This window comes from Indicator indicator, chromosome 14 (assembly GCF_027791375.1).
Source record: "Indicator indicator isolate 239-I01 chromosome 14, UM_Iind_1.1, whole genome shotgun sequence".
Taxonomy (NCBI): domain Eukaryota; kingdom Metazoa; phylum Chordata; class Aves; order Piciformes; family Indicatoridae; genus Indicator; species Indicator indicator.
The window spans coordinates 23,897,068-23,924,920 of NC_072023.1; the positions used below are offsets into that span (position 1 = coordinate 23,897,068).

The following is a 27,853-nucleotide window of genomic DNA, read 5'->3' on the forward strand; positions in this document are numbered from 1 at the left end:
AAAGAAGGAAGTAGGAGGGGTTTACTTTCTTTTCCCTTGCAAAACCTATGACTATGCCAGGTGTTTTCTTCTCTGCATTGACAGGTATTTAAAGCAAGTTGAAAATTCGGATATGCCTGCAATGTGTTGTTTTCTTTCTTTCTTTTATTCAGTTTTTTTTGCCCCGTGATGGATTTTCTCCCTGAGATATCACATACTCTTGTCCTTCAATGGTTGTCCTCAAGGAGGTTGAAATGTTACTTCTCCAATATAAGATTGGACAGATTATAAGGAAGTTATAGAATCATAGAATTATTTTGTTTGGAAAGGACTTTTAAGAACATTGACTCCTGTGGCTCCTCTAAAACTTGTACATTCTCAGTAGAGGAGTCTGTCAGAGTGGTTTGGAAGTGTGTGTCCATCTGGCTTTGACATTCACTTAAAATAGCTGCCTCTAAGTTTAAAAATGGGCTAGAGATGCCTTATTATGAATAATTAAGTTAATATTCTTGCTTTTATACTCATCCTTCTAACATCTTCCTTTAATATTAGGGTTTTGAAAGTGCTAGTTCAAACTCCTGGTTGCTGGAAGTTGGATCTGCTTCCTGAGAAGAATACACATGGGAGCAATGATCTTCTCACAGCCATAACAAGCTCTTGAAACACCAAAGCTTGTTCTACAGCATATTTACCTTGGTCGCTGTCCTGGTTTATGAGCCAAGAGCTGCGCAGGGCAAAAGAACAGAAAAGATGTTTACTGCTCCCCAAGGAGTAAGATAAAAAGGCTCCATACTGATTGGATGTTTAAAGGGAAATTCTATTTACAAATATATACAAAAGATATTCGTGTAGAAGGATTACATTCACAAACGAGGCTCAATCCTTCACCTGGGCCTACCAGGCCAAAACCTTCCAGAGCCTTCCAGAAACCTCCACCCCCTGAGCCTCAGCAGGCCCAAGAGCAGCCACACTGCCCTCCCCCCCTCACCCCCCAAGACTACACCTAGGCCTACCACAGGCTTTGACATGCCCTGTGGCATAGCTGGAAATTCCCTGCTGGCCAAGGCCAGGAGAAAGCCACTGCCCCACAAGCCATAAGGCATGTGCTCTTCCTGAAACAGGGAGAGAAGAGAAAGAGATTAGCTGTACGCTCCTGTACTGGTTTGGGGCCAGACAGATCCTCTTTTGCCCCAAGAAGGGACAAAAGAATGAGACTCACACAAAGGGATTGGAGAGTGATGGAAAGTTTAAATGGAAAAGCGATTAGTGAAACTACAGAAAACTACAAAGCATAGCGTCAAAGAGTATCCCAAAGCATACAGAACCCCTCACAGAATTCCCAAAGGCTTCCCAGTCCTTCCCTTCTTCCCACCTGAGGGTCTACCCAAAACCCCCAGGGCTCTTTCTTCCCCCTCCCACTGCTAGGCAAGTCTCAGGCTGGCCAGGTCTGAGACTGCCCCCCCCCCCCACCTCCATTCTCCTCCTGGCATTACGCCTAGACAGGCCTAAGTGGCCGTTACCCGATGAGAGAGCATCTCCCACGGGAGCAGAGAGGGAAGAAAAAGAAAGATAATGGCTTTGCAGATGGATTTATAGGGCGCAGGATTTATGGGTAGAAATACGTCGTTTCCTGTGTCCACCCCTATTGGGTGGGCACCCAGGACACCAGAGGTGTGTCTCATGCAGCAGTGGCAGGGCGCACCCAGCCTAAACTGCCACAGCTGCCTTAAATAGTGAGATACAGGAAATGGAATAGAATAACAGATTACAATATCCTGGGACAAACTGTCCATCCCCTTGGGACACTCTGACCTTTGGAGGACTTTCCTTTATGGTTATACCAGTTAACTATTAATTTCTCCTAACCTACAACAGTCTTTTAGATGTCTCTGATGGTGAGCATCCATAATACATCTTAACTGTTTGTTTGTCCCTTGAGAAAGCTTTCAGAGAGGAAGTTCATGTTTTATACGAAAGCTGAGTCAGCTGCAGTGTGGGGTCAGTGTGTTCCAATACTGGTTTGCAGTAGCTCAAACAGCTGTGGCAAGGAACAGCAGCTGAGCAGCTGCCCTGCTCCATTCTGTGATGCCTCCAGTGGTACAGGCAAATTTAAAAAGCTGCTTGCTTCTTAGGTTTGTTTTGATTAACACAGAGTCCATCTGGTACCAGAAAAGTTTACATTCCTGTAAACTGCATGGTATTGAGTTTTACTAGGCCACCTATGCTGCTGGCTTCAATTATAAAATCTCTGAGGGCCCTGATGATGTAATTGATTTCAGGATGAGCTGTGCTTTCCAGGAAGCTGGAGCTGCCAAATATCTGTCTTGGCCTCCCTTTGAACTGTGGGAGAGAAGTCCCTGCATTATTAAGCATTTCTTGGATTTACTATTTGTTGTGATTCTGGTTGCTTCAGAGAATGTTCCTGAAAGGCCTTTAAAAGATAGTAAATAGGCAATTTATGGGAAAGCTGGCACAAAGCAGAGGCAGAACTTCAGCCCAAATGGGCTCTTTTCACACTCATTTAGCAAAACTAGTGATGTGGATATCCTTCCCTTAATTTTACCATTTCATTGTGAATGGGAGACCCACACCTTGAAATGTTTGCTTGCTCTGGAGGTAGTATTTTGCTGCAGTACCATCAATACAATTTTTCTACATACATCCCAAGCCTGCTGTCATGTGGGAATGAATGCATGTGTATGTGTGTTTTGGCTTGGGGAGCCACATTACACTGCTCAAGATGATAGGGTGTGGCTGCCATGAACAGGAGGATGTTTGGCAGCCTGGTGTAGTTCACAAATGCATGGAAATCTGACCTGTAAATAACTTTATTCAAGGCAGATGTTTAAAACATGTACAAAACAGTTAAACTGTTGTAATAGTAGCTTCTTTGGTTGTCCTAGCTAGAAAACAAGTGAAAAGCTTTGGCTGATCTTAAGGTTGTCTGAGCAAAGCTCAGTGTAACTTTAGATGTATTTGCAAGCTCCAGTTTTACCTGTAAAATGCTGCTGCATTTTATATGCTGTGTGTCACTGACATTCAGCAAACTTCCTTACCCAGCTCCCATTTGCAGTTCATTTTGATTTTAATACATAAACTGTGGATTTTTTTTCACCTGCACCAGACATGAGGTGTTTTACTAGTTACCTTCCCTGAAACAAGCAGTAGCCTCAGTGAGTTACACTGGAAGCCATGAGGTTCTTGAAAAACTTTGATGTGTGGAGCGTAACCCATACATTTATTCCATTGCTACAGGTTGATCTGATGCTGTTATGGATTTAAAAACCATAGAGGAAAAAAAAAGTCCTCCAGGAGTACCAGAGGGTACAAAGGGGTGGGCACAGGAAAGTGTCATCTTGATTATTTCATTCTCATCAGCCTGCACCCACCTATATAAACAGACATTACTGTCTACTCTGCCCATTTCTCCCACTGTCTGCTCCCACTGCATTGGCCATTTTATCTGGTTTGGTATTTTGGGGCCTTTCTGCAGCCTTGGCTGTGTAGCGAATTTCATGCTATACAATTTGGCCTAGGTTGGGCAGGGGGAGGGCAAGGAGGAATGGGGGAAGCAGGGCAGGGATTTAGGGCCTGGCTTTTGGCCTGGTCGGGGGGAAAGTTTTGGAAGGTTTTGGCCTAGTGAAGTTTTGGAAAAGACCAGGTGGAGAACTGGGCCGAGGCTGAATATGAATTTGTGTGTTTTGTGTATATTTGTGAATAGTATTTCCATTTAAGCTTCCAATTCTGTGAGAGCATTTATATTTTACTACTTTGTGGGGCACAGTAAAATAGCTTTTTGTCTGCTTAACCCAAGACAGATGAGTAGATAGCTAGATTACCAAACGAGGAATCATGTTAGCAGGACAGCAGCTTTCTCAAAATGGAAAGGGAGTTGCTTTTTAATTGGTACTTTCCACGACAGTTCATTAACAACTGCAGCTGCAAAGTAGCAAGAGCAATTGAGGAAAGTATCAGAAAGCTCAGGGCTGTCTGAACTTCTGGCTTCATTCATTTGCAATTACTTGTTGCTTTCATTCCTGTTTGCTGCAGTTGATGTCAGTGTGGGTTTGGTTGTTTGTGGCTTGTTGGTTTGGGTTTTTTGTTCATTTGGGGATTTTTTTGTCTGTTTGTTTTCCTGGAGATGTAACTGCTCCAAGATAAACCTTGAGGGGCCTCTCAGAATGTTCTGAAATGCTTTCAAAGGCCAGCTCTGCAGTGGCCGGAGCTAACCTGCAATTTAGTGGAGCACTTCACATTAACTTTGACTTGCAGATGAACTCATGCCTTGAGTAGCTTACATGGTATTATACTTGCTGCAAGGAAGGTGCAAGATGTGGACAGCATTTTAATTACTCATAGGCAAACAAAAAAAAAGTGAAATTCAAGGTGTTTAAAGACTAAGTGTTCCTGCACTGGATTGTCAAGGATGAAAGAGCAACTGCTGCCTTCCGTTTACATTAATTTTCTGGCTTTTTTCTCCTCAGGCCAGGCTTGAGAGACCAGAGGGATGGTAATAATGAGGGTTCCTCTATGTGCTATGGTGGTGTTCAGACCTAGATCAGTATTTGCAAGACCCCAAAATACAGATGCACTTTTTTCTGGCTCTCAGCAGCCTAAAATGAAGTTTACCCTTCTTGCTGAAGGGCTGCTTTTACAAACAGCCCTAGCAGTTGTTCCAGCTGGAACAATTTGGTGGAAACTTCTTCTGTTAAAAGCCATATTCCTGCTGAGCATGGCAAAATAGTGGGGACTGCATGTCCCCACCTCCCCACAGGCACTGCCACCGGTTCATGTAGCTTGTCTGATCACGGGTGGCTGTTCTGGAGGGTGGCAAACAGATAGTATGGAGATGACAGCCACCTCGTGAGTCTTAGATGGTATAAGAAGTGATGCAGTTTCTCAAGGATGAAGTTGGCAGACTTCTTGACACTGATAAAAGTGCTCTTCTTAATCAAGTCTTGAAGAAAAAGATGAACTGTTCTGGTTGGTCCTTTACCAGAATAATTTGACCTAAAGCAGATATTTACCATGGAAATTTTGTGCCCGAAGTGTTGTAGCTAGTTAAAACTACAAGCAAGTGACAACAGGCTCCTGAAAAGTCAGGCAATGTGATTAACAGAAGACTCTCCTTCCTCCACCCATTATTCTGTTCCTGTTGCAAGTCACAAGGTGAGTGAGTTCCCAAAAAAATAACAGTAGGGAAGAAATGGCTGGGGTTGGATCTAAACGCTATTAAAGTCACTGAGAGCCTTTCCTTTGGGCTCTGCTGAGTTTTGGAGCTGTGCCACGGTGAACACTTGAAGGCCAGCCTGACCTTTCATAGAAAGAGAAAGGTGAAAGCTTAGTTTCATCTCACTTGTACTTTCTGGAGCCTGGTGAAAGTCAGTAGGAGCTGAAAAAACTTTGCACTTTCCAGAGTTCAGTCCTTGAAGACTGGTCTGACATTTAAGTCAGACTTGGTGCTTAAATATTAACTTTTCTAAGTAAGTAGACACCAAAGACTGAAAGTCATCTGGCTTGCTTTACAATGTGTGGTTTGGTTCCAAAGTTTTAATCACAGCACAGGTAAAGTTTTCTGAAGAACAGTAATTTAGTGGAGAGCACCTAGATATTTAATGAGCCAGCAGTGTGCCCAGGTGGCCAAGAAAGCCACTGACATCCTGGCCTGCATTAGCAGTAGTCTGTACAGCAGGAGCAGGGAAGTGATTGTCCCTCTGTACTCGGCACGGGTGAGGCTGCACCTCCTGTGCTGTGCTCAGCTCTGGGCACTGCAGCACAGGAAGGACACCGAGGGGCAGGAGCTGGGACAGAGAAGGGCACTGAGCTGGTGAGGGGCTGAAGAACAAGGCCTGTGAGGGGAGGCTAAGGGATCTGGGGCTGGTTAGTCTGCAAAAAAGGAGGCTGAAGGGAGATCTCATTGCTCTCTACAGCTACCTGAAATGAGGCTGCAGAGAGGTAGGCTCAGGGCTCTTCTCACAAGTAACTAATGACAGAAGGAGAGGGAATGGCCTCAAGCTGTGCCAGGGAAGGGTTACACTGGACATTAGGAAAATTTTTCTTGGAAAAGTTTGTGTGGCACTAGCACAGGAAGGTAATGGATTCACCATCTCTGGATGTGTTTAAAAGCCATTGATATCTGATGCCTGGGGACATGGTGCAGTAACGGACTTGGAGTGGTGAAATGGCTGTGCTTGAAGATTTCAGAGCGTCCTTCCTGCATGAATGATACCCTGATTCTGTGATTCTAGATGTACTTACTTCCTCATGTTAAGCTCTGCTTCTGTTTCTTGGCTGGCTTTTCCCCTAGTGCTTTTGTCTGCAGTGTAACCTTTTCTCTATCTTGCCGTGGTGACCAGGCTTGCAAACTTCCTACTACAGAAAATTTGAACAAAAATTAAGATATTAAAGACTCTTGGCAGCATTAGGAAGTGCTGCAGTCTTGATTTTTTTTTAAGACTTGAAGGGTGGAAGCAATCAGATAGACTTATCTTGAGGACTGGAGAAGAAATAAGATGCTAGATGTTCACAGGAGAAATATATAATGCTTTCTTGCTTGTAAAGGTAACTTGCATGCAAGTGGTGTGATTAATGTTGCGGTTTTGTAAATATAGAGTATCCTGATACAGATTGTATGCTACACAGAGAAACCTGCGGATGTTTTTCCTTTTGAATTTGTTGACTTGATACTTATAGCTTCTTTAAATTGTCTTTTTTTTCAATCATTTTCTAGCTCCTACATGCTTAAAATATTCCTGTTGTCTCTTCTATATTTTCTTTTTGTTTCTTATCACTTTATTACGATGATCAAGCCTCTGTAAGGTTCAATAGGAATAGAATTATCGTTGAAATAATGTCCATAGGTATGGCACCATTTGTTATGTTAAGTAAGCTGCTTGGAATTTGGCATGTGCTTCTACTCTATATTAAAATAAATGTGTAGCTATAGCTCCAGGTACAGCTTAATTTTACTGATTGAGAAACAGGAAGATTTTTATGAACACTCTTACAACAGTAAGCCACCTGTGTGTTTGTCTCTGTGCAGTTAATTGTTATAACACCGGTCAGCAGACTTGAAATGCAACTAAAGTGTACAGAATACACTTAAAAGTAAAACATGAAAGAACTTCAGCTTCGTGAAACAGTTATTACCATCCCCAGAGACTGACCAGAGGGCTGGGAACAAGGAGTTTTTGTGTTATAATTGTGGCCGAAAATTGAATTGCCCTGTTAGGGTGACCTTTTAAAAATGTGGCTTGGTGGTAATCTTCTAGTAGCCTGAAGACAGCAATCCTAGCGAGACACCCATTGATTTTCTGACGATTAAGGGGTTAATTGATCCTTTTAAAAACCCCACAACAATCAAACCAAACAAAAACTAACAAACCAGAGCAAAACTAGATTTTGGTGGGGAAACTGCAATGTATGATAGTGTGTATTATTTTGAAGTGGTCTCTGTATTTTACTTCAGTCATGTGGAAAGAACTTTGAGGAGTAAGAGTGATGTTATTTCTGCACCTTGGCTTCGGATGGTTGAAACTGTACAGGGTTTTTTCCCAATTTGAAAAATGAGTTACTGTTTCAAAGTATTTCAACAAATATTTCTTTGCTTTTATTTCAGCTACCTGAGTGAAAAAAACAACCAGGATTTCTTATATATTGCAAGGCCTTTTTTGAAGAGAGCTGCTTTGGTGATAAGCTATGTAAGTACCAGTGGACTTGACCATGTCTGTGTATGTGGCAAGAATTAACATTATGTGATGGTATACCAAGAGACTTAAAAAGCTTAGATGGGAGATCTTAATATAAAATGGTCTTGAAAAATAGTCTAGAAAACTTAAGCTGGGCAGAGACAATAACATAGCTGTGTTTTCAGTTCAAATTTTTGTTTATAGTGGTTGCTCACACAACCATGTAATCATTTGTGTTTCCTGCCGTAAATACAAGGGGACTGGCTGGTGCTGGGCTGACTTTTTAGTGGCATGCTGGTTTAGTTTCACTGCAGGACGCAACAAGGGTCATAAGAAAAGCTCAGTCTGCAAATACTTGTTGCTTGGTGTGCTCCAAGCAGGACTTGACACATTACAGGGGAAAAATAAACACATCCGTGGGGGTGTGCTGGGTCTGCAGTTTGCTATACTGCTCGAGGAGCCAGATCTTGCTTGTTCCGTGACAAGTAGCTCCCAGTAAGGTGGAGGAGTGCCAGCCTGCAGAAGTCCTTCCAGATATTAAGATTACACAGCATGAGAAACAGTGATGGAGCTTGTCCTGGCACCTGTGCCACCATGAGTGAACCATAATAGCTGTTAAGATATCAGCCATGCTCTTTCCCTTCTGGATTTAGGTAGATGTCAATAGCAAAGTCTGAGCCACAGTAGGGTAATGGATTTGTCCTTCAAAATGCTGCCTTTGTTGTGGGTAGCCCAGATATGCCAGTTACTGTCATTAATGCACATACAGTAATGTACAAAACAACATAGGGTGCTGCCTGTGCTGAGGGTTGGCACACTGGTCATTCTGTGTAGGGTGGCAAAATTGAATTTTGTAAAACCTGCTGAGCTGGTTCACTTCTAGGTACAGAGCAGAGAGCTATCACAACAAAAACATTTGCTGGAGGTCTTACTTCTTAGTAGCATATTGCTAACTAAGATGCTCTCTTTGAAGGTGATTCTTGTGTTGTATTTCCGCCTGTGGATAATGGGAGGATCCATGCCAATGTTTTCAGAACAGGACAACCCAGCCTCATTCTCACCGTACTTCCTGACGAGGTACAAAGGCAACAGAAGTTTACAAAAGCTTTGACAGTCATTTTGGTATCATGTTTTGCTTGCATGAAAATGTTTTACAGATGGCAAATGAGAAGACTTGTTTGATTGTCTTAACTTACTACTTCTCCTTATTGCTCTGCCTAGAATAGAAAGCTACAGCATTGTTTGAACCCCAAAGCATTCTCTGAGTTATGTTACAGATGCTTTCTTACTGAAATATGTAGGCTTATGTTAATGCAAAGCCCAAATAATAGTTTAATTGCCTGAGCACAGGACTGGAAAGTACAGAGACTGCAGCCTAATCTTAAACCTTAAAACTAGCTGCTCCTAAGGTATGGGATGAAAGCATTCAGAGTGTCAGCTTCACCTGAAGTTTATGTGAAAAGAGGATGACCATGCCTGTTGGTGGAATGTCAGTGGCTGATTAGTGATGGTGGGAGGCAGGACTCTGGTGGCTCAGAGGGCTGAGCAGCACTGGTTCAGCATAGGATGAGTTGCTGTGGATTAATTAAAAACAATGAACCCAAAATGTATATTAACAGTTTTTTTTATTATTTAATCACTACGTTTTTCTTACAAGATACATAAGTGGTTACATTTGGTAAAATATTGTTTTTCCTTGCCTGGAACCTAGTATGTTTTCAGGTGGGTTGATATGACATCTCTCTGGCTCTGCTAGGCCAGACCAGCAAGGCAGTGGCAGCTGGCACTTAGCTCTCAAAGGTGTTGTACTGGACCTTGTTCTCACCAGTAGAGAAGGGCTGTTGATCAATGTGAGGCTCAGGGATAACCTTGGCTGCAGTGACCATGAAGCAATAGATTTTGAGATCCTCAGGGCAACTAGGAGAACATATCCCAAGCTTACAACCCTGGACTTTAGGCATGCAGACTTTGATCACTGGCTAGATTCAATTCAAACTGTGCTTTGGCTTTCCTAACCAGGTCTCTTGCTGCTCGGGCAGCTTCCTTATATACCCCCCATTCTAGCTGTCCTTTCCTCCACTTCTTGTAGAGTTTCCTTTTAAGTGATAGCATGTCCAGCAGCTCCTTGCTCATCCAGGCAGGCCTCCTAGCATTCTTCCCTGCTTTTCTCTTTGTTGGTATACGTTGCTCCTGGACATAGCTGTCCTGGGCCCCTCTTCCCTCTAGGGCTTTGTCCCACGACACTTTGGCCAGCAGATCCCTGAAGTGATCAAAGTCTGCATGCCTAAAGTCTAGGGTCATAAGCTTAGAATATGTCCTCCTGGTTGCCCTGAGGATCTTAAATTCAACTGCTTCATGGTCACTGCAGCCAAGGCTGTCTCTGAGCCTCACATTGGTTACCAGCCCTTCCCTGTTGGTGAGAACAAGGTCCAGCATAGCTCCTTTTCTTGTTGGTTCCTCTACCATTTGGAGGAGGAAGTTGTCATCTATGCAATCCAGGGACATACTGGATTGCTGGTGCCTTGCTGTGTTGTCCCTCCAGCAAATGTCAGGGTGGTTGAAATCACCCATGAGGCCCAGGGCTTGTGACCTCGAAGCCACTTCTGTTTGCCTGTGGAGGGCCTCATCTGCTTGGTTCTGCTGGTCAGGTGGCCTGTAGCAGACCCCTACAGTAACATCTCCTTCCCCTGTCTTGCCTTTAATTTTAACCCATACACTCTCAACCAGCTCATCATCCTTCCCCAGGTGGAGCTCCACTGATTCCAGCTGGTCACTGACATAGAGGGCAACACCTCCTCCTCTCCTTCCCTGCCTGTCCTTCCTAAAGAGCTTGTACCTGTCTATCCCTGCATTCCAGTCATGGGTATCATACCACCAAGTTTCAGTGATAGCCACTATGTCATGGCATCCCAGCATCACAGTGGCTCTTAATTCATCCTGTTTGTTGCCCAAGCTGCATGCATTTGCATAGAGGCACTTCAGCTGGGCTGGCCTTGTTGTCCTCTTGTGCCAATTCCCCTTGATTTCCACAGAGTGTCCTGGTGCATCATTCGTGGCTTGCCTCAGGGCAGCAAGTTGAGAGCCCTCACTAGCTCTCCATCCCTCTGCCTCTGGTGAGCTGCCCCTCTGTCACTGTCCAGGAGAAGACTATTAATCCCTTCCCCCTTCAAATCTAGTTTAAAGCCCTATCAATGAGCCCTGCCAATTCCTGCCCCAGGATCCTTTTCCCCCTCTGGGACAAGTGCATCCCATTAGCTGTTTGCAGCTCTGGTGCCTTGTAAACCGAGCTGTGATTGTAGAACCCAAAGCCCTGTCGATGACACCAGCCCCGGAGCCATGAATTGACCTCTTGGCTCTTCCCTATATATTCCCTTGTCCATCACTGACATTAGAAGGATAGAGGAGAACGCAACTTCAGCTCCTGATCCTTTAAGCAGTTGCCCTAAGGTTCTGAAGTCTCTTTTAATTGATTGTGAGCTTCTCATTGTTACATTGTCACTACCCACCTGAAAGACCAGAAGTGGGTCGTAGTCTGAAGGACTCACAAGGTTGGGAACTTTACCTACAGTGTCCCTTACCTGGGCACCAGGGAGGCAGCAGACCTCTCTATGAAATGGGTTTGGTCTGCATATTGCTCCTACAGAGCCTCATACCTATTCTGTAAGTGCACTGTAGGCAGTGTGCTGCTTAAAGCAGCACGCTTGCTCCGTTTGCATTTCTTCCTTCTGGCAGAGACCTGTTCCCATTGGCGCTGCTCATGTGGGTTACTGCATGGAGGCTGAGAGGCTTGCTGATGGGAGGGTATCAAACTCCCTGCTCCACTAAGAGTTACCCCCTGTTCTGATTTTGTAGAGGTTAGATTATGGAAATAGTAAATTTCCCTTTCGCAGTCTCTTATAGTTCTTAGCCTTTCCACCTCTTCTTTTAGTTCAGCCACCATGTTCATCAGATCCCTGATCTGCTCACACCTAACACAGGTGTTGTTCCTGACATCCTCCGTATTAAGTGCCAGGCTCCAGTACTCACTGCAGCCACCTGCCTGAACACCTGCATGCTTGTGTTTGGGTGCCCACTGTTTTTCTACTAGCCTTTGTTCGGGTAGTAACCATCTTTCAGTAACCACCCTCACCACCCCACCCTTTTCCTTTTTTTTTTTTTTTTTTTTTCCCCCCATCAGTGAGAAGGCCGAGCTGAGCTGGTCGCCGTTGCCTCCTCTCCTTGCAGCCACGAGCTGGGTTCTGTGTGGTTGTCGCACGGTTTCCATGGCAACACCTCCCCCTGCGACGTCACTGCGCTCAGGCACGTAGGCAACCCGAGCCTGCTACCCCTCCTCCCCTCTTCGGGAGTTTTCTCCTGAAAAGAAAGGAAAGGAAAGGAAAACCAAAAACAGCGCCCAGAGCTGAGCTGGTCGCCACTGCCTCCTCTCCTCGCAGCCACGTGCTAGGTTGTCAGGGATCAGTGTTGGGACCAGTCTTATTCACCATCTTTGTTGGTGACATGGACAGCTGCATTGAGTGCACCCTCAGTAAGTTTGCTAATGACAGACACCAAGCTGTGTGGTGCAGCAGACACGCTGGAGGGAAGGGATCCATCCAGAGGGACCTGTACAGGCTGCAGAGCTGAGCCCAAACCAGCCTCATGAGGTTCAACAAGACCAAATGCAAGGTCCTGCAGCTGGGTCGGGGCACTGTAAGGGTGAGAAGAGCTTCTTTATTAGGGAAAACTCAGTGGATAAAGAACTGGCTTGATTGCTGCACCCAAAGAGGGGCTGTCCATGGGTCCATGTCCAAGTGGGGTCCAGTGACCCTCAAGGGTCACTCCATTACCGCTCCAGAGTCCCTCAAGGGATCAGTACTGGAACCAGTCTTGTTTAACATCTTCATTGGCGACATGGACAGTAGCACTGAGGCTCCCTCAGCACCAAGCTGTGTAGCCTAGCTGACAGCTGGAGGGAAGGGATCCATCCAGAGGGACATGGATGGGCTGCAGAGCTGGACCAAAGCCAACCGCATGAGGTCCTGCAGCTGGGTCAGGGTAATCCCAAGCACTGATATAGGCTGGGCAGGGTCTGGCTTGAGAGAAGCCCTGGAGAAAAGGCCTTCGGGGTAGTGGTGGATGAGGAACTCAACATGAGCCAGCAGTGTGCACTTGCAGCCCAGAGAGCCAGCCAGAGCCTGGGCTGCAGCAAGAGAAGTGTGGCCAGCAGGGCCAGGGAGGGGATTCTCCCCCTCTGCTCCACTCTGGTGAGACCCCACCTGGAGTACTGTGTCTGGTTCTGGAGCCCTATTACAGGAAAGATCTGGAGGTGCTGGAAGGTGTCCAGAGAAGGGTCATGAGGAAGAACAGAGGGCTGGAGCTCCTCTCCTATGAGGACAGACTGAGAGAGTTGGGGTTGTTCAGTCTGGAAAAGAGAAAACTCCAAGGAGACCTTCTTGTGTCCTTCCAGTATCTGAAGGGGGCCTACAAAAAAGCTGGTGAGGGACTTTTTAGAGTGTCAGGTAGTGATAGGACTGGGGGAGAATGGAGCAAAAATAGAAATGGGTGGATTCAGATTGAATGTTAGGAAGAAGCTTTTCACCATGAGAGTGGTGAGATACTGGAACAGGTTGCCCGAGGAGGTGGTAGAAGCCTCATCCCTGGAGGTTTTTAAGGCCAGGCTGGATGTGGCTCTAAGCAACCTGATGTAGTGTGAGGTGTCCCTGCCCATGGGAGGGGTGTTGGAACTGGATGATCCTTGAGGTCCCTTCCAACCCTAACAATTCTGTGATTCTTCCCTCCAAATTTAACCAAATTGATGCTACCAGAAGGTGGTAGGAAGTTGATTTCCTCTTAAAGCATAACTGCTTGCTCTGGTTATCTACTGAACTGGGGAAAGATGCTTTGGAGGAATTTCTTGATGTTTCAAATAAAAAGGGGAACAGCCCTCTGTGTTACTTTCTGGCTTTGCATTCCAACAGTAGAATTTAAGCTGAGACACAAGTTGAGATCAAGCAATCTTTATTCCACATCTGCTGCATAAATGGACTGGATCTCTTTTGGGAGACTTTTATGGTAATGGGACAACAGCTCCTGTTGCCATCGAAGCTAAAAGTGCTTCCACAAATAACATTGTCTGATTTGGAAAGCTCTCATCTGTTCACAGCATTTTTGGCAGAGTCATTAGTACCAGATTCTGTGCGCCACAGCATGAAGGATTTGCTGCTGGCCCTCTTTGATATGTTTATGATGAGATGGGGATCATCAAGCCATAAATGACCCTGGCCTGATTCCAGTTTTGTATTCTGTCCTGCAAACGTCTTCTGAGTGTTTGTCTTTTTATATCTTGTAATGATAGGAGAAAGTTTTTTTTAAATCCAAAATCTAAGTCATTCTTGGGGTGTGAAACAGCTCTTCCCCTTCTACTGAGTTTGATCTAAATCCTTACCTTACACAATTTACCAAGAAGCCTCTGTCTTCCATCCAGAAAACCCATCCTTTCAGCAAGCCCAGGTGCCAGCCATGGCTTTCTAAGATGCAGAGTTAAACTTACCTGGTCGGTTCCTTCCATGGCTGATGCTCAGACACAGACCCTGACAACAGAAGCTGAAAAGCACATTTGTTGCTGAATCCTGGTCAGGGTCCTTATCTTGGCCACACCCCCTCCTCATATCCTCTGTCAGACTCAGACCATAACTCTCACCTGAGACTTTATTTTACCATGGTTAGAGTTGAGGCTATTGCTGCAGAATTGACAATGTGCTAGTCATGATGAGTGCAGAATTGGCATGACAGATGGAGCCACCAAGGTGATCTGTGCTGGGCCAGCAGGAAGCTTACACTGAGGTGCAAGGCTGGGTGCTCAGCTTGGGCCCAAAGAAGAGGGAGACAGAAGAGGCAAGATACCAAGTTTTTAAAACCTGGTATTTCCAGAAGGTGGAAATAAGGAGAGGTGTCAGCTGAGTAAATTGTTTGAGGGTGGATTTGGAAGCGCTACAATTTGCTGGAGTTAGGTTAGAATGTAGGACATCAAGGCTTGAGGATATTCAGTAGGTGCTGGTATTACACTGGTTGGATGTCTGACTGGTCAATGTCCAGTCACATGGGAAAATTTGTTATGACTGAGGAACCAACAAGGAGAGGTGAACTGGTGGACCTTGTGTTAACTAATAGAGAAGGACTGGTTGGGGACATTAAGGTCAGGAACGGCCTTGGCAACAGTAACCATGGCATGGTGGAGTTCACTGTTATACAAGGTAGAAGCAGGGCAGTAAGTAGGATTACAACCCTTCTGCAGGGGCAACTTTGTACTCTTGAGAGATATACTTGCAGGAATCCCATGGGCTAAGACTCTGGAGGGTAAAGGAGCCCAAGAAAGTTGGTCAATTTTTAAATACCTCTTCCTCTAAGCCCAATATGGGTACATTCCTCTGAGGAGAAAATCAGGTAGAGGTGCCAGGAGACCTGCATGGATGAGCAAAGAGCTTCTGAAGGAAATCTTGTGGAAGAAAGGACTTGTCACATGGGAGAACTATAGAGTAGTTGCTAGGGCATGTAGGAAGGCAACAAGGAAAGCCAAAGCCCTCTTAGAACGAGAACTGGCAAAGGAAGTAAAAGAGAACAAGAAGGACTTCTTCAAATGTATCAGTAGTAGAAGGAAGAATAGGGAAGGTGTGGGCCCACTGCTGAATGAGGAGGCAGCCCTGAGAGCTGAGGGCCGGGAAGTTGCTGAATGCCTTGCTTTCTTCAGTTTTTACTCCTAGGACCAGCCCCTGGGAACTCCAGCTCCTGGATGAAGGAGAAAAAGCCCAGAGAAGGGAAAACTCTCCACTGGTGATGAGGACACAAATTGAATATACTCAGGTCCATGGGCCCTGATGAGATGCACCCAAGAGTGTTGAAAGAGCTGCCTGATGTTGTTGCTCTACCACTCTCCATCATTATTGCAAAATCATGGCAGACAGGACTGGAGGAGAGCCACTGTCATGCCAGTCTTCAAAAAGGGCAAGAAAGAGGTTCTAGGAAACTAGAGAAGTGAGCCTCACCTGCATCCCTGGAAAAATGATGGAGCAGCCTATTTTGGAGGTCATCTCTAGACACTTGGAAGAGAAGATGATGATCAGGAGTAGTCAGCATGGATTCACCAAGGGGAAATCAGGCTTGACTAATCTGATAGCATTCTGTGATGTAATTGAATGGGTAGATGCAGGGGAACCAGGGGGTGTAGTCTACCTTGACCTTAGTAAGGCTTTTGGCACCATCTCCCATAACATCCTTGTGAGTAAGTTCAGGAAGTGTGGGACAGAAGAACAGACAATGAGATGGATTAGGAACTGGTCACACAATAGAGTGCAGAGTGGTGAATAATGGTGCCAAGTCCAGCTGGAGAGCTGTAACCAGTGGAGTTCCCCAGAGATCAGTACTGGGTCTGGTCCTGCTCAACATTTTCATCAGTGACATTGATGAGGGGACAGACAGACAGGCAAGAGTCTGCTCAGCAAGTTTGCTGACAATAACGAGCTGGGAGGCTTGGCTGATAGACCTGAAGGCTGTGCAGCCATTCAGAGACTGAGAGCTGGGCAGAGAGGAACCTAATGAGGTTCAATAAGGATAAGTGCAGAGTCCTGCATCTGGGAAGGAAGAATAAACTACAGCAGTACAGGTTAGGAGGTGATCTGCTGGAGAGCAGCCCTGTGGAGAAGGACCTGGGAGTGCTGGTGGACAACAAGTTCTGCATGGGACAGCAATGTGCCCTGGTGGCCAAGAAGGCCAATGGGATCCTGGGGTGCATCAAGAGGAGTGTGTCCAGCAGATCCAGGGAGGTTCTCTTCCCCCTCTACTCTGCCCTGCTGAGGCCCCACCTGGACTATTGCATCCAGTTTGGGGCATGCCAGTTCAAGAGGGACAGGGGTCTGCTGGAGAGAGTCCAACAGAGAGCTACCAGGATGATTAAGGGACTGGAGCATGTGCCCTATGTGGAGAGGCTGAGAGCCCTGAGGCTTTTTAGTCTGGAGAAGACTGAGAGGGGATTTAATAAATGTATGTAAATATCTGAGGGCTGGGGGTCAAGAGGGAGGGGACAGGCTCTGCTCATTTGCACCCTGGGATAGGACAAGGGGCAATGGATATAAACTACAACACAGGAGGTTCCACTTCAACATGAGGAGGAACTTCTTCACTGTGAGGGTCTCAGAGCACTGGAACAGGTTGCCCAGAGAGGTTGTGGCGTCTCCTTCTCTGGAGACTTTTAAGACCCATCTGGATGTGTTCCTGTGTGACTTGTGCTGGATTCTATGGTCCTGCTCTGGCAGGGGGGTTGGACTCAATGATTTTAGAAGGTCCCTTCCAACCCCTGACATCCTGTGAGCCTGTGACTGGAAGGAGCTGCTAAGCAGTGTGTGTGCTGCAGCTGTGGACACTTTACAGCAGCAGCATGTGAAGAGCGGGTGTGAGAAGCTTTTAACAAGTTTGGGAGGCAGTAATTAAGTCAAAGCTCTGAATTTAAAGCCAGGATGTTATTTGGTGTTTGGGTTGTGTTAGAAGAAAGAGATGGGAAAAGCTAAGCTGGGTGTTAAGACCAGAAGGGAGAAGCCTCATGAAACTAGAAGTAAGGCCAGTGCTGACTAGTGGTCTTGGGGTGGTTACCAACACCTTAACTATGTCTGAAGCAAGGTTTAGTTCTTGAGCAGCAGGCAAATTGTTCTGTAACTCTCAGAAGAACATGTGGGATCCAAATGGGAGTTGCTGTTTGCAAGCAGTCATGTTGATTTGCACTGAGCTAGAAGTGTAGTTATGGTGCATGTCTCACCAGGGTAAATGTGATGGTTTTCAGCAAAGGTGAAAATTATTACAAGAATTGGCCAGCTCTTTGAAGCTCGGAGGAAACAAGTGGAATAAAAAAGGAAAATACAAGTTAGGAAATTTGTAGCAGTCTTCATGAAATGCATAAAATTAGATCTGGAGTTAGGGTCATAGGATGAACCCAAGGGACTGTTCTTAATTCTTGCAAGGTTTCTTTATCAGCTGGCAAACTGTATAGGTGCAGTTCATCCCAAAGCTGCAAGGGGTTATTGGAGCCAAGATTAGAGGTAGATGTAAGATACAGGTTTGAAAAAATATTGAGCAATGAGGTCAGATTTTGTGAGCACTGATAGAGTCATAGAATGATAGAACAGCCCAGGCTGGAAGAGACCTTAGAAATCATCTAATCCAACCTCCCTGCCATGGGAAGGGACACCTCTCAACCAGCCCAGGTTACTCAAGGCCCCATCTAACCTGGCCTTGAACATCTCCAGGGAGGGGGCATCCACAGCCTCTCTGGACAATCCATTCCAGAGCCTTGCCACCCTTGTAGTAAAGAATTTCTTCCTAAGATCCAATCTAAACCTATTCTCCTTTAATTTCAATCCATTCCCCTTGTCCTATGGATGGACACTCTTGTAAAAAATCCCTCTGCAGCCTTCCTGTAGGATCCCTTCAGCTATTGGAAGGCAGCTCTAAGGTTTTCCCAGAGTCTTCTCCTCCAGGCTGAACAATCCCAGCTCCCTCAGCCTGTTCTCATAGCAGAGGTGTTCCAGCCCCTGGATCATCTTTGTAGCTCTCCTCTGGACATGATGTTGGTGGTGTAAATTAAATGTCTTGCAGTTGTGACAGGTCTATACATCCATGATTGTGCGGAGGAGGGGAGTATATGGAAATTAAGATGCATTAAATGAATCTAAGAGGACAGAGGTTCAAAGCAAGTGGCTTTCAACAGGTAGCTGAGCTGGAAGGCCCCCTCCTGCATGGTACTGTGGGTATGCTGAAAGTTTATGCAGACCTTAAAATTACAAGTGACATTCCAAAATGCCTTAAAACATGATGACAAGCAACAAAAGAAACCCACATTTATCATATCCTTCAAGTGTTTTGCTTGGCAAGGGTGATCTGAGAAGATGAAATCTGTCCATCATTCTCGTTCTTAGCAGAGGCAGAAATGAATGTGTTGTGAATCCTGCTGTTCATAAGCCTTGCCATTAGTAAGCTGCAGTAATCTACACTGAAGGTCACAGATTTCCAGTCATGGTGGCTTGCCATAGAATTGTCAGGGTTGGAGGGGACCTCAAGGATCATCCAGTTCCAACCCCCTGCCATGGGCAGGGACACCTCACACTAGAACAGGCTGCTCAAAGCCACATCCAGCCTGGCCTTAAAAACCTCCAGGGATGAGGCTTCCACCACCCTTGTGGTGAAAAACTTCCTGACATCCAATCTGAGTCTACCCATTTCTATTTTTGCTCCATTCTCCCCCAGTCCTATCCCTATGTAACACTCTAGAAAGTCCCTCACCAGCTTTCATGTAGCCCCCTTCAGATACTGGAAGGACACAAGAAGATCTCCTTGGAGCCTTCTCCTCTCCAGACTGAACCCCAACTTTCTCAGTCTGTCCTCATAGGAGAGGAGCTCCAGCCCTCTGTTCTTCCTCATGACCCTTCTCTGGACACATTCCAGCACCTCCAGATCTTTCCTGTAACAGAGGCTCCAGAACCGGACACAGTACTCCAGGTGGGGTCTCACCAGAGCTGAGCAGAGGGGGAGAATCCCCTCCCTGGCCCTGCTGGCCACACTTCTCCTGCTTGCAGCCCAGGCTCTGGTTGGTTCTCTGGGCCATCCTGAAATCCGTTACAGGTAAACTGTTGCAATAGGAAAAACAATCCCAAAACTCTGCTAAAACATTCTTGCTTGTATTAAATGAAAGCTGAGGAAGAATGCAATTAGACAGGTTTCGAGAGCTATCCAGCTTTCAGTAAACAGTGTGCTGAAGTGCAGGGCATTGAGAGGTGGGCTATCATGCTTCTGGCATTTTGCACAATGTTTCTTTCTTCTGCTGTTCTTGAAGGGAAGTAGGAGGCCTCTGACTAAAGAGATTGTATTACTAACACTGTGGTAAGACAATGTAAAAGTCCATTGTAAAGCATGTTTCAAGGGGGTTTTAAACTACATCTTTAGCAGTCAAATTATTAATTTCTGCTAGCATTTGCCTTGCAGCCTTCCTTGACTGATCACTCTGAAGGAACTCTTATTTGTGGTGATTCTTTAAATAGTTAATGCATTTCTACTTAGACTACCTTGAGATAATATTGTCCTATGGTTGAACTCCTCTCTCTGTAAGCTGGCTTTCTGTATTTTTTTGCTGTTTCAATCAGGAAAATGGGAATTCCATGCTGCAGAAAGCTGAAGAAGTGCTTATACATAAAACCTGGCACATCAGCCTTTTCATAGAGATTTGTGACTGGTTTCTGAGCAATGCATTTAATCATCCCAGTTGTAACTTCAAAGGGAATGAACTACTGAGAGGCACATAGTGGACCTGTGCTGGAGAAGTGTGTGCCTGTGCCAGCTGCTTCTGCCAAGGCAATAGAAGTTAAGTGCAGCAACTGCTCTGGTATGGGATTTTCACTGACGTTAGGCTAGGAACTGGCATTAAAAAAGACTCATATGGCGACATACCAGTTCTTAATTAGTCAGGCTTGCACGTGCTTCCAGAGTGGAAAAATTCTGCCTGTTTTATTAGTACTTTTTATTGTGTGCCCGAAGGTGCTTAACGTCAGCCCTGTAGGTAATCTCTGCAAGCACCCAGCGATCAGGACTCACTTCTAGACAAAAAGGAGGACGACAGCATCAGTAAAAATTTGGGTAGAAATACGCCATTTCCTGTGTCCACCCCTCTGGGTGGGCACCCAGGACACCAGAGGTGTATCTCATGTAGCAGTGGCAGGGGGCATCCAGCCTAAACTGCCACACATGCCTACCTAGGGACCAAACAGTCCATATATTAAGTGTAAAAATGTATTTTATATTCCACAAGGGCTGGGGATTGTGGGGATGCCTATAAGGAAGATGATGCTACAAAGCAAAGACTATCCTACAGAAGCAGGTTCTTCTGGAACCTACTCTGAAATCTTTCACAGAGCCACATGAAAGATTTCAGTGTCTCTCTTAGCTGTCTTGATTTATTGAACAAACCAACATATGTAGTGCTTCTCTGGACCTCGGCCTGGTATGCATTTTTAATGGATCATGGCACTTGCTGCAAGTGCTGATTCTACAAAAAGCCTTCCCTGCCAAAATCCCTGCATATGGTGTGGAGGCAGTGCAGCCGAAGTAGAGGCCATTGACTCTTAATGGAAGTGTATTTTGGCTTTCAAAATAATTCCATGCATGAGAGCTACACCACAGCCAGTCTCTGAGGCAAAGCAGTATTCCCACAAAATCCCTTTGGCTTCCTACCTTACCAGGTGCAGTGGTAAGGGTACTGGGATGCAGTTGTAAGGGTACTGGGGTACAGTGGCAGGGGTACTGGGATGCAGTGGCAAGGGTACTGAGATGGAGTGGTAATGGCATTGGGATGCAGTGGTAAGAGCACTGGGGTACAGTGGACTGTTTCCAGAAACGTTATCACAGTGGTTTTATGAGCTCTGATTTTATTTTCCTGAAGATTGGCCACCAGTATCTTGGCAGCTATCCAGAGCACCCTCCATCCCCTGCTGCCTCAATGAACCACTTCTGAAGGTGGCTAGGGGGCTTTGGCTGCATGACTTCTGGAGTATGCTGCTGGTGATGAGCTGAGGATCAAATTTGACCACAAGGCATGCTCTCACCCACAGTACATGTGGGTTTGCAGAGGGGAAACAGTATGAGATCAATCCCACGTTTTCCAGCACTGAGAATACGACAGCAGGCTTGGGTTTCACTGGAAATTCACAGGCTTTCTGAAAGTCTTTACTCTTCCACAATTTGACTTTTTTCAGATTCTTAGCCGCAGAGCTGAAATAAGAGAGAGAGCTGTTCACCAAATCAAAGCTGTTCAGACTGTGAAGCTGTAGGGGACAACATAGTCTGCTATTGCCCCTGTGCCCCTGATCCACACAAAGCCACCTTGCAGAGTAGTTACCTTGCTGTTCATCAGGCTGCAGCTGTCTGTTTATCCATGCCATTGTCTTACTTAGTGCTGTCTTCTGACTGGCAGCTCTTCTCCCCTATCTGCAAAGGTTTTGATGAAAAGCAATGCACCAGCACCTTTCCCAGTTATGAGCATTGTCTGTCTAGCTGATACTTGCATTTGGATGTCCAGTTGGAGTTCTGTCTCTGTTGCATGCTTGTGTAGTCTTACTCCACAGTCACTCCAGAATGTGCTGGATAGACAGTGGGTGATTTTTCTTCTAAGGCTATGAAAAGAAAATGTTTAGGCTGACATTATACAGAGTGGAAAATAAACTCATGTGGGAAGGTATGACTGGACTGGCAGTTCCTGGGGGGGAAGTGCAAATATATACAATTTAAAGACAATATGCTTAAATATCACCACCTGGTTATAACTGTAGCCACATGTGTCCTAGGAGGACATTATTGTGAAGCAACTCATCAAACACACTTGGTTTTAGGGCTTTTTAGAGGACAAAGAGAGTCTTGAGGTGAAATAATTTCAGCTGTTCAAGTGAGAAGCTCTTTTCACAGAATTGTCAGTGTTGGAAGGACCTCAAAGATCATCCAGTTCCAATCCCCAGCCATGGTGCAAGAACACCTCACAGTAGATTAGGTTGTCCAGAGCCCCATCCAGCCTGGCCTTAAAAAATTCCAGGGATAGGGCTTCTATCACCTCCCTGGGCAACCTGTTCCATTGTCTGTTATAAAATATAAATATATTTTGTATTTGATATTTCAGGCAGTGGTATCTTCAGACACCATAACAAAGTATATTTACAGGTACCGATACTTGGTTGTGGGTAACATACTACATATGCAAGCAATATGAAGACAGTTTAAATGGTGGCTTCTGGGCACTGGGAGAAGCTTGTCCCCTTGCAGCTCTTGGCTCAGCCATAATGTAGCTTGCCTGATCGGACAAGCTTTTCAGCTGCAGCTTTGGCAGCATGTCAGCTCTTGCTGCTTTCTGGGTAAGAACAAGGCGAATTGCTTATCATCTTGGCTGGTTATAATTGTAGCAGTAGTGTTCTTCTCATAGGCTGCAGGTTACGGTGTTTCCAGGTGATGCCAAGAGAAGGCGGCTCTTATTGTGAAAGGCAAAAGCATTTATTGCCTATGTAACTAAGGGAAACACTAAACACAAGCAAAAGCCTAAACAAAGCAAGTGCTTAAGCATAAGCCCTAAGCCAAAGCCTAAAGCCTACTACTCTGTTACATAGTCAAGTTATATACTTTTTTAATACAGAGCTGTCACATCCCAATTGGCTATCCTTTCACTGACACGGGTCCAAGAAAAGCATTACAATAGGTTAATATTGACAAACAAGCTTCTCAACATATCCAGTCAACTTCTGCTTAGTCTTTCTTTTCAGTTCCAAGGTGTTTACATTCTTTCCAACTCAAAGACAAAACATAGCCTTCTAAAAGGTTTGCTATTTTCCTACATCTACCCCTTTTTTTTCTTTTTCTAAAAAGCACAGTATTGATCACTAACATTTTTTGTATACATAAAAGCAAGAAAGGCAAAATTAACAATATAACAAAAACAATCAATAGGCATCCATCCTGGTAACAACTTATCCCATCAAAATCTTCAAACCCATATCCACAGACAAGTAACAAGAAACAGCCCTATTCTGTAACATAGCATGTCTAATAGATTGCTGTTCAGTAGCTAAATCATTTATTATCTCTGATGTAAGATTGCTTTGTTTTGCTAACCAGCAACTCATTATATTTAACTGAGTGAACTACTATTTGTCCTTTGTTCCACAAATCCATATCATCCTCACAATAAGAAAAATTCCTGAGCATAATATTGAATACTGTCTGAAGACAATGTCCATTGGTAGCACGATGCCTTAATGTATGGAATAAAGCCACTTCAAACTTGGCCAGAGGCATACTCAGTCCACATGCATCACATGAAACACATTTATTGGACCATCTGGCCCCCAGGAACTGTCCAGGTTTGCAAGTTCACATGTGCTAAGCCCATTGTCTGGGTTTTAGGGCTTATACCTTCAGGACAGTGTCTCACCACCCTCATTGTGAAGAACTTTTTCCTAATATCCAATCTGAATCTACCCATTTCTATTTTTGCTCCATTCTCCCCAGTCCTATCACTACCTGATACTCTAAAAAGTCCCTCACCAGCTTTCTTGTAGGCCCCTTCAGATACTGGAAGGACACAAGAAGGTCTCCTTGGAGCCTTCTCTTCTCCAGACTGAACAACCCCAACTCTCTCAGTCTGTCCTCATAGGAGAGGAGCTCCCTTGACCTGCTGACCACATTTCTCTTGCTGAAGCCCAGGATACAGCTTGGTGCTGAAGGAGCCTCAGTGCCCCTGTCCATGTCGCCAATGAAGATGTTAAATAAGACTGGTCCCAGTACTGATCCCTTGAAGGTCTCCACTTGTTGCTGGACCCCACTTGGACATGGACCCATGGACAGCCCCTCTTTGGGTGCAGGCATCAAGCCAGTTCTTTATCCACTGAGTTTTCCTTAATAAAGAAGCTCTTCTTACTCTTACAGTGAATCAAAACCTCTCTTCTGGGTAAGGTCAGTGTGAAGGTCATCTTCTCAGAAGAGCATTAACAAGATCTGTGATTTCTGATGCGGCATCTACTATCATCCTGCTTGTTTCAGATTCCTCCCCTCTTCTCTGTACATCCCTTCCTTTTTCCCACATACCAGTCAAGTGCACTGTTGCCTGTCTTACCAGTAAGACCATTTTTTTCCCAGCCATGAGGATATTTTGCCTTGGCCTTGCTAAAATTCCCACTGCATGAAAATCTTTTAGTTGCAGTTGGATACCTCACTGTGTCTTTGGGGATAAAGTTGTTTGTCAAGAATGGGGTGAGTTTTCCCAGAACTGGGTGGGTGGTTGGTTGTACCATTGTATGCACCTAGAAGGAAGAGGGTCACTGCTCCCTGCAGCTTAGGTGGAACATGATCTGAGTCTTGTGATCACTCAGTTTTAGAAAAAATCTGTTATCTGAACGCCAATGAACTGGGGAAAAATGCTATGAATGTTCCAAAATCAGAGACCTAAGGAAATTCCTCATAAACATCTATAAATCTTGTGGCGTTTTAGCTAGTCTCTCGTTCTTCTAGGGTTCTGATTGCCTGGGTTTGGCAGAGCTGAGACTAAGGCTGTTCCGATCTTATTAGTCTCTATTACAGCAAAAAGTAAAGGCCAATCTCTCATGTGTTCTTCTGTTGTTCACTTAGGTAGTACCCTCCACTTTAACTTTTGCTGCAGAAGCAGTAAGTTGAGATACTTGTTTTCTGCATCAGGGTCTAGATATGAATCATCCTCTATCTCAAACAAAGCACATAGCAGTACATTTGAACTAAAAAATTTGAAATTAAACAAACTGTACTACTGTGGCGATACCTGCTGCCTGCAAGAGGAGCTGTGTGTTTCTGAACAAGCCAGAGATGCTAAGCGAAAAGAAATCCTTGATACATCACCACTGAAAGTTGGATTTCCGTGTTCAATCTGCAAATTAAAAAAAAAAAAATCTGCTGTGATGCAAATGTTGTTACTCAGCCTGGGACAGAAATGATTGCCAATTAAGAGAAAACTTTCAGTCACCTCACTCTGTCTTGTATGGGATTAACTGATAGAGCAGGAGATGTTACAGGCTGCGATTTTTCTCCCTCAGAATTCCAGCAGACATGAACAGCAATATAGAGAAGAATTTGAAATGTGGTTCACCTAGTCAGCTAATTAAAAGAAAATGCTTTTGTCGCCATTTGCAGGTAGGCTTCTGAAATCTGATAAGCTCCTGGGATAACACAGCCCCCTCTCTGCCCATACAGGCAGGAGGGAAAGCAACACCAAAACCCCTCTGGGCTGAGATAAAGAGACTTGACTGAGATGATAAGATGCACAATTGCCTCAGATAAAGGCAGCAAAAAGCAGAAGAAGCAGCAGCAGAAGCCAACGACCTCCCCCCACCCCCTGACCTGCAGTCAGCCCAGCAGAAAAGACCAACACCCCAAACCCAGGAACCAGAAGCAGCAGCTGGAAAAAGAAAGCCTCTCATGTTAACTTCCAGCCCCAAGATGCTTTGCTCCAGACAGCATTTTCATTTTGAAGCTGGCATGACTGCAACACAGCATTGAACATCAGCAGCGGATTAAGCTCACCCCATGTCACTCCTGCAATGCTTCAGTGAATCTTCAAGCCTTTTCAGAATTTGCAGATTATTTCCATGCATTGTCAGCTTTGAGAGGGTTCTTTCGAATTTTCTTCTGCATTCCACTTTCTCCTTGGTGAACAGCTTAGGAGAACTGCATGGATGTCAAGGAGTATCACATGTGTTCGAGTGCCATGCGTAAAAAGCAACACTGAATTTTCAGACTATTATTGGCATCCTGTTATTTTTCCCTTCCTAGTACCTCCAATAATGATAGTTTGTAGTGTAGTTCAGCCATCCCATCACATTCTAGGAGAGGTTACTAATGATGAAAGCATATCCAGACTTTCATTTCTGCTTGCTCAGAGCTTGCTCAAGACTTTTGTGTAGTTTAACAATGCCTCCTAATATCAGGCAACATCTTCCTGGATCTTGTCGCCATGCCTGCTAATGGCACATACCTGTTCAGTGAGGGTATTCAGGCTTGACAACAAGAGACATGGGCAAGGGTTCTCCAGTAGGATGTCTGGAGAGACAAACCAGTTGACTGTACATAGATGATAATGATTGTCACAGGCTTTAAAATAATTGTTTACTCTGTTGGCAGAACATATTTAAGGCACTTAATTATTGTGGTAATGCAGCAGAGTGACTGTCCATCTCCTCTGGGACCTGCCTCTGGCAGCAACTTGTACACACGGCTCCTAAGGAAGAAAGAAATGACTCAAGCACGTAGAAGGAGAGACTTGTTTACAAACCTGAACAGGACGTGTCCTGGAGCATGTCTTATCATCTGCAACAGCATTTCCTCCTAACCTTCCAGCAGACATGCATTAAGGCATACTGGCTGACTACCCAACATTTCTGTAGATCTGCTACACTGATGTGATTTGTTAATGGCAGCAGACTGCATTTATGTATTCTGCACTGCGTCAGGATTTAGCAGTTCCTGCCTTATCAGCGAAGCAGGAAAGCAGCTAGTCTGTTTTTAACTGCAATGCTGCAGTTTGCAAAGATCCTAGATGTTGTCTAATTCCTTTCTACTTGGCACTAGGTAGGAAGCCTAAGTCTGAGTTAAGTAGAGGAGGGTTTCTGCTGTGTGTTGTGGCTTGTATACAAACTTCCCCAAATATTGCAGTGCTTGTTGAAAATGTTCATCTGCCAGGGAATAAAGGCACACTCCCTCTAAAAAACTAGGCTTTCCTAAGGCATCAAGTGCAAAACTTAACACTTGTGAAAATTCTGTCTAATGTAGGTATTTGTAGCAGTACTCCATGCGTGGATTTTAAGTAAGTAGTTGTAAATAAATGCCACACACCCATCACAAATGACTGCCTTGGTATGATGAACGCCCACTTGGTTTAGTTTTACTGTGTTTCTCTGTAACGTGGGACAGAAAAAATTGGCTTAATGACTAGAAGAGATGTGTTTGTTTCTGTAGAAATAGTGAACAATCAAACTTGTAAGACTAAGTAAAATTAGATTGGGTTTGAGGGATGCTTTCTTAAATAGAAACTGGCTTTTTAATCACCGTCTCTGTTAAGTATAAAGGTACATTTTCTCTCATTTTTCCCCTTGTTTACTACCTGAGGATGGAGAAGGGGGAAGAAAATGGAAGGATGGAAGCAAATAGCTGAAAACTTAAAAAATGTGGCCGAAGTCCCATTTAGCCTCAGTGTCTTCCCCCTTCTGCCACAAATATAATGTGACATTGTGAATACTGCTGTAAGGGGCTGCATTTTGCCCCCAAAGATGTATGTTTGTAAGTGGTGAGTGAAACAATCCTCTGTCTACATGTCTTGTCATCTCTTGGGCATCCTTTGTTACCATTTTAATAAATCTGCTATGCTGCCATGGCAACTGGGTGTGATAACAGCAGCCAAAGCAGGCTTAGGTGGAAGAAATCCTATACAGTACAGAGTAGAGTTGTATTTCTTGCTGAGTATTTTCTGTCTGCCGATCTGTACAATGTGGATTTTTCCAATTGTGACCAAACAAAGGGTTTGTCTGTACTAAGGCTGCCACTATTTTGCTTGTTCAATGTTTGCTGCAATAGTCTCTAGCCTCTTGCATGCAGAAGTATTTGAACTTTGTAAA

The 27,853-nt window shown here is 44.8% G+C and overlaps 1 protein-coding gene across 2 annotated transcripts in view; it reads left to right on the top strand.

The window, feature by feature from the left end:
- Positions 1-27,853, top strand: part of TMTC1 (transmembrane O-mannosyltransferase targeting cadherins 1) — a 166,294-nt gene that overhangs the window by 43,769 nt on the left and 94,672 nt on the right. For both annotated transcript variants that reach the window (XM_054387139.1, XM_054387141.1), the window contains 2 exons: positions 7,598-7,679; positions 8,641-8,744. In XM_054387139.1, coding sequence (XP_054243114.1) covers positions 7,598-7,679; positions 8,641-8,744 — 186 coding nt within the window. The remainder of the gene's footprint in view (positions 1-7,597; positions 7,680-8,640; positions 8,745-27,853) is intronic.